At 59.6% G+C, this 6,937-nt stretch overlaps 1 protein-coding gene across 1 annotated transcript in view; it reads left to right on the plus strand.

Annotated features, from left to right (window-relative positions):
• The window catches only part of LOC103774470 (voltage-dependent L-type calcium channel subunit alpha-1S-like), a gene marked incomplete at its 3' end in the record, with an annotated part of 19,457 nt that extends 12,882 nt beyond the window's left edge, over nt 1-6,575 (plus strand). The window contains exons 3-10 of the mRNA XM_008941879.1: nt 851-987; nt 1,495-1,631; nt 2,413-2,565; nt 2,862-3,067; nt 3,635-3,738; nt 5,052-5,230; nt 5,802-5,883; nt 6,415-6,575. Of these exons, the coding sequence (XP_008940127.1) occupies nt 851-987; nt 1,495-1,631; nt 2,413-2,565; nt 2,862-3,067; nt 3,635-3,738; nt 5,052-5,230; nt 5,802-5,883; nt 6,415-6,575 (1,159 nt within the window). The remainder of the gene's footprint in view (nt 1-850; nt 988-1,494; nt 1,632-2,412; nt 2,566-2,861; nt 3,068-3,634; nt 3,739-5,051; nt 5,231-5,801; nt 5,884-6,414) is intronic.
• Nucleotides 6,576-6,937: the final 362 nt, after the last annotated feature.

Genomic DNA, 6,937 nt, shown 5'->3' on the forward strand with positions numbered 1-6,937 from the left:
CTCCCCCCCAGCAGAGCCCCCAGGCTGGTTTCTGGCCGCTCGCTCTGCCAGGCAGGTGCCTGGCACTAGGCAGGAGGTGTTGAGCCCAGGGCAGAAGGCAGGGCACAGGGCAGCTGGCTTGTCCCACAGTGACCATGGTGTCTCCAGGACAGACCCAGCAAGTCTCAGCTGGAGAGGGTGAGAAGAAGGTGTCCGTGCTGCCTGTGGGAGGAAGGCTGGGAGAGAGTGGGAGGATGAGGCAGCAGTGAGGAGAAGCAGAGATGTGCAGTGCCCTGGGGTGCTGGGTGGGGAAGGGGTGGCTTTGCTGGCACAGCTGATCAGAACAGGTTCCCCACAGCCAAGGGACACGGTCCTGGCAGTGTGTCATTGAAGGGGTGTAGGGGATCCTGCTGCAGGCCAGACGGTGGCATGTGGTGTCTCCAGGACAGACCCAGCAAGTCTCAGCTGGAGAGGGTGAGAAGGTGTCTGTGCTGCCTGTGGGAGGAAGGCTGGGAGAGAGTGGGAGGATGAGGCAGCAGGGAGGAGAAGCAGAGATGTGCAGTGCCCTGGGGTGCTGGGTGGGGAAGTGGTGGCTTTGCTGGCACAGCTGATCAGAACAGGTTCCCCACAGCCAAGGGACACGGTCCTGGCAGTGTGTCATTGAAGGGGTGTAGGGGATCCTGCTGCAGGCCAGATGGTGGCATGTGGTGACTCCACGGGCCACCCCTTCCTGCCCAGGGCCACCACTGTGCTGCCTGGTGTGTGTCTGGGAGGTCACGGGGGGGTTGGCAGCAGGGGCTGATCCGGAGGTGTCCAAGGGAGGTGGCCGTGCTCTGACAGGGTATCCTCTCCTTGCCTTTCCAACCCCCAGGAGAAGATGGAATATGCCTTCCTGATCTTCTTTGCCATTGAGGCCATGCTGAAGATAATTGCCTACGGGTTCCTCTTCCACACGGACGCCTACCTCCGCAACGGCTGGAACGTGCTCGACTTATCCATCATCTCCCTCTGGGGTAACCTGGGGGAGCTGCTCCTGCCCAGCTTGCCCAGCCCTGCTCCACAGCCCAGGAGGGGCTGCAGTGGGTTTGGGGGCAGCTCACAGACCCAGTTCACGGCCTTCTCCCGGGAGCCCTCTTTGCCATGCCCTGATTCCCCTGGGATCCTCTCGGATTCCTGTTTCTGCCTGTCCTGCTCCTTAGTGCCTCTGAGGCTGCTTGCCCTGGGCAGTGGGAGTGGCAGAGGGTCCCAAAGGGTTTGGCACCCGGGGGGGTGGGAGTGCCCTGGCTGCTCAGCAGTGAAGGTGCCACCCAGCAGAGTGATGCCCAGCCACAGGCACACCCCAGACTGGCACTTGGGCACGAGATGTCCCCTGGGTCAGGCTGAGGGTGGCCAGAGAGCCCCGTCCCTCGCTTCCCCTCCTGCAGATCTCTGAACCTCAGCACTGATCTCTCATTCTCCACCCTCACGCTCTTCTCTTTCTCCCTGCCCTTCCCCCTGCCTCTCCCCTGGCTCTTGCAGGCTGATCACCATGACCCTGGAGCAGGTCAACGCGAGGCAGGCGGGCACCTCGGGGGGCAAGGGCGGCTTCGACGTGAAGGCGCTGCGAGCGTTCCGCGTGCTGAGGCCCCTGCGCCTGGTCTCTGGAGTGCCAAGTGAGCCCCTGCCCAGCCTGGGGGGACAGGAGGGGTCCTGGCTTTAAGCTAGCAAAGGGCAGATTTAGGTTAGATGTCAGGAAAAAGTTCTTCAGTCTGAGGGTGACAGATCCCTGGAACAGGCTGCCCAGAGAGGTGGGGGAGGCCCCATCCCTGGGGACATTCAAGGTCAGGCTGGATGAGGCTCTGAGCAGCCTGACCTAGTTGGAGATGTCCCTGCTTGTAGCAGGTGGGTTGGACTAGATGACCTTTGGAGGTCCCTTCTAGCCCAGACATTCTATGATTCTATGGTTCTATGATTTCTTGTTGCTGCTGGACCAAGCCCAGCCACAAGGTGGGTGTGGAGGAGCCACAGGTTCTTGCTCATCCCTGCAGCTCACTGGGGATCTGCAGGTCAGCACACATACAGCTCCCTCCAGGCCTCAGTGTCTGCACCTTTGGGTGGCCAGCGTGCAGAGGGCCAGGACTTCACGTGAGCTTTTCAGGGCAGAGATTTCCCTCCCCCTTAACTCAGGTGAATACAGCCAGGAAGGACCAACAGAGCAAGTGGAGGGGCATGAAGCAGCCTCCAGCACCACCTGGTGCCTGGCTGTGCTGGGACCTTCCAGTGCTTGTACTGGTGGGTAGAGGAAGGAGTTTTTGTTTCAGAGGGGTCAGTCCCAGCTCACCTGCACCTCTCTTCCCTTGGCACGGGGCATCGCAGGGGGCCTGGCAGGATTGCACAGTGCACCCAAAGCTGTTTAGGAAGTGGTTGACCTTCTTCTCCTTCTCCTTGGGGCAGGTCTTCAGGTCGTCCTGAACTCCATCATCAAGGCCATGGTGCCCCTGCTCCACATCGCCCTGCTGGTGCTCTTCATGATCATCATCTATGCCATCGTTGGGCAGGAGCTTTTCAAGGGCAGGATGCACAAGACCTGCTACTACCTCGGGACAGGTGGGGCAGTAGGGCAGAGGTGGCTCTGCGTGGCTGCTGCGGGCTCCACAGAGGCTCTGGGGGGGTCTCAGACAAGTCTGGTCTTGCCAGCCTCAGACCTGGGGGGTTGGTGGGAGCTAAGGGTGGGAGCTAAGGGTCTAAGGGTGGGAGCTCAGGTGCAGCACACAGCGTGGTGACACTTCACGCCATGAGGAGGTGGTGGAGGGGCCCCTTTTGGAGAGCTTGTGCAGGAGCCTGCGCGGTGCTGGGCCCTGCCCTGCTCGGTCCTGGGCTCACGCCACGTTTTTCCCCCTCAGATGTGATAGCCACGGTGGGCTCGGAGAAGCCGGCGCCCTGCACCACCGCTGGCCACGGCCGGCAGTGCAGCATCAACGGCACCGAGTGCAGGGGGGGCTGGCCCGGGCCCAACCACGGCATCACTCACTTCGACAACTTCGGCTTCGCCATGCTCACCGTCTACCAGTGCATCACCATGGAGGGCTGGACACAAGTCCTCTACTGGGTAGGCTCCAGCAGCTTGGGCTGGGTGCCCGGCTCGGCAGAGGTGACTGCTGGTCCTGCCTGGGCGTGGGGAGTGCCCTCCAGCCAGCACACAGCAGGGTTTGGGGCTCTGCAGCAGTGAAAGATGTCCTGACCCCACCACACTGTGGTGCTGCACATCCCAGAGTGCACCAGGCACGTCTCTGCAGGTGGAGACACCTCTGAGACACCTCTGGAGAGCTGTCCTGGCTCTCCAGGTAGACAGGGAAGTGCTACAGCTCCACCTTTGTGACAGGGCACAGGCCAGGCTGACTGGTGGATGCTTCTCTAGCAAACCCCCACGTTTGGCATTCCTCAGGAGACTCTTGCTGAGGGTTAGGCATGGCACTGATGTTTCAATCTGCTCCCAAAATGCCTGAGTCTGGCTTTACCTCCACTAAAATCACAGAGCCATAAGGAGACAGGGCTCAGAGTCAGGTTTATCTGCTGCCATCCCAAGCACTCACTCCCGGCGGCTGTTGAGGGGTCCTGAGGGGAGCTGGCAGCAGATGGTGTGTTCAGGATGTTCCTCTGCTTCTCTCCTTGCCAGGTGAATGATGCCATGGGGAATGAGTGGCCCTGGATCTACTTTGTCAGCCTGATCTTACTCGGCTCCTTCTTTGTTCTCAACCTGGTGCTGGGGGTGCTCAGTGGGTGAGTCCCAGCCTCTCCTTTCTCTTTGCCAGCAGAGCAGCAAGAGTGATCAGTGGGTGGACTTTGGCTGCTGTTAACTCTGTGAGAAGAAAGCCTGAAGAGTTTTTTGCTCCCTATCCTCTCCCATTCCTCTCCCTTTCTTTTTGCCTGCTTAGAAACCCTGAGCCTTGAGTTACTTTTGTGTTCGTGTCCGTGACTGTCAGAGGCTTTAGCTCAACACCTAACACAGGAATCTTCTCCCTGGAGCACAGGCAGCCGTGGGCAGACACACCCCTGGAACAAGTTTTTAGGTGTTTTAGGGTGTTCTGCCAGCACTGGCAGCAAAAGCAGCTGAGCAGGGAGCTCAGAGCACCAATCCTCCCTCACAGCTCTTGGTCAAGGCACCCTTGTCACTGATGTCACCAGTGCTGCTGTCCTGTTGTGAGCCCACACGATTTCCTTGTGGCCAGCCTCAGGAAAACACCTTTGATACTAATTTTTGACAATTAAGGCTCCATCAGTCTCATCCAAATACACCAAGAAGCAGTTCTCAGCCTGGGGACAGTGATGGGGACACTTCTGTGCCAGTGCTGGCACCTGTGGTAGTCACAGGCATGGAGTTGGCTGTGACAGCAGGGTGAGCTGGACAGTAGTCATCTGAGAGGAACCTGCAAGGCCTGCAGGAGTTCCTGAAATATATTTTGCCAATGGAGCTGAAATGTGCTTGAGATGAGGAGAATCCAAACAAGGCCTGACAAGTCGTGGGGCTCAGTGTGGCTGATGATTGTTACAGTGTCTGAGACCTCTTGCTAATGCCTGGTAACACCAGGCTGGCTGGGCAGCAGATCTACAGTCCTGCCAGGTACCTGAAAAGAAATTCCTTGAGATGTAATGAGCAGAGTGGGACTCCCTGCACTGGCAGAGCTGACTTTTCCATGTTACCATGAAAACAGTCTCCTGTTGACCTGCCATGTGCTGAGCTCACCTTCCCTGCCTGGAGACCCTGGGGCAGCTCTCAGCCCCAGAGATGGGTGAGACCCCACTTGCTGTAAGCCTCAGCAGGGCTGGAGATCTCCCACAGCCTCCAACATCTCCCACTAGCTGGGCTGTCCAGCCACAGCCCCCTGCAGCAGGGAGCTCCCCGGGGTGGGGAGGAAGCCCTGCCTGCCCTCAGCCATCAGACGGTGCTCCCCCGGGATCTCACACCACGGAACAGGGCCAAGAAAGAGGACAGTCCCTGGCAGCACCAGGTGGTGGGGTCTTTCAGGGTGTTGTCTCTCCACAAGGACTGGCCTTGAGCTCCTGAGTCTCCCTCTGCTGCTTGCCTTGCCCAGGGAGTTCACCAAGGAGCGGGAGAAGGCCAAGTCCCGCGGAACGTTCCAGAAGCTGCGGGAGAAGCAGCAGCTGGAGGAGGACCTGAAGGGCTACATGGACTGGATCACCCACGCTGAGGTCATGGACAGTGACAGGGCCAGGGGAGAAGGTACCAGCTCTGCTCGGCTAAAGACCCTTGGTGGGACGCTTGGGTTCCTCACAGTGTCAGCTTTAAGGGGTGAGAGTGACTGGGGAAGGGGGTGGGCATGCAGGCAGCTAGCCAAAGGCTCAGCAGGACCTGGGGGGCTCTGCCACTGAGCTGCTGTAGCTGCTCTGCCACCCTGCCTAGTGAAATAGCTCCTGGTGGAGGCTGCCCTGGGAAACAGTGGGAAAGAAACAACCCTGCCACGCCTGTGGGCAGTGCTCGTACAGCTCCCTGCTCTTCAGCATTGCTCCAGCCACACCTCACCCCAGTTGTCTCTGTGCTGGGAGCATCTTGCACTGAGGGAGCCACGTGCACATGCTGGCTCTCCAGGCTGCCCCTCTGCCTTGCTGCAGGGCAGATGTTCCTGCTGCCTCCTACTGGGTTTGCACCTGACACTCAAAACCTCCCCAACCTCTCGCTGCTGCCTCCCTGGGAGGACATTTCTTGATTTCCCTCCTGCTAGGGGAGCTCTTGGTGCAGGAAGAGGAACCTCCTGGAGAGGTTCCCTCCCACACGTTCTTCTCAAGGGCTCCAACAAAAGCCTGGGGTGTTGTTCCCTCCTTAGGTATGATGCCGTCGGATGAAGGGGGGTCAGAAACAGAGAGCCTGTATGAAATTGAGGGCATGAACAAGTGGATTCTCTTCTTGTAAGTGTGCACTGCTTGGAGCATCTGCTGCTCTGCGGGCAGCCTCGCGCCGTCTCTCACCTGCTCTCCTGGCTGGGCTGGGACTTGTGTCAGCCACCAGTTTCTGGGGGAGAGCCAGGGGCTGTGAGCTCAGGGGGAGGTGCAAACACTGTGGACAGTAAACAGGGAATTTTGCTCTGGTACTGGCAAAAAGTCACTTCAAGGTGAACAACCTCTTCACTTTGGGAGCAGGCCCCAAGTATGAGAATCAGCCCATGCAGCGTGGCTTGTGGTTTAGGAGCTGGGCCTGCAGCAGCCAAGCAGAGGTGTGTGCAGGCCACAAAGGAGCCAGGAGATGCTTGTGTGAATGAATTGGGGTGTCTGAGTGACTGCACCAAGGCAGGGGCAGGGTTGTGTGCCTCAGCCCTTTTTGGGTTAGGCCTCTGGGGAGGGGAGCAGGGCTGGCTTTGGCATGCAGCTGGCAGGCAGAGCCCTGAGGACCAGAGCCCAGGGCCCATGCCCAGCCCTGCTGACCCTGTGGCATCTCCCCAGCCGTCAGTGGAGGCGCTGGAACAGGCTGTTCCGGAGGAAGTGCAGGGATGTGGTGAAGTCCAAGTTCTTCTACTGGCTGGTCATCCTGCTGGTGGGGCTGAACACGCTCTCCATCGCCTCCGAGCACCACTTCCAGCCAGAGTGGCTGACTCGAGTGCAAGGTGAGCAAAGAGCCCCGGGGAGAGGGAGGGCCCAGGACACCCCCCAGCCACGGCGTGGCACGGGGGCTGTGAGCCTTCCACACAAACTCCACCTGCCCCTCAGGCTGTGCACGTCACCCCCACACTCCTGGTGCACACTGTCACCCCTGTGCAGGGTGTGTGTCCTCCAGGCTCTGGGTTTGCCTGGTGAGCACACGTGGAGTGTGCCCCAGTCCCTGGGGAGCGTGTGCAAGCCCATCACCCTTCTCCTCCTCTTCCTCTCCTGGGTGCTCCCCAGAAAACAGCATTAGCTGCAGCCCTGGGGCTTGGTGGGTGTGGGTGGCACATGGACAGGGCTGCCCTTCCTCCTCCCCTGTTCTGTC

The sequence above is a fragment of the Merops nubicus genome, unplaced genomic scaffold, assembly GCF_000691845.1.
Source record: "Merops nubicus isolate BGI_N331 unplaced genomic scaffold, ASM69184v1 scaffold16500, whole genome shotgun sequence".
Classification (NCBI taxonomy): domain Eukaryota; kingdom Metazoa; phylum Chordata; class Aves; order Coraciiformes; family Meropidae; genus Merops; species Merops nubicus.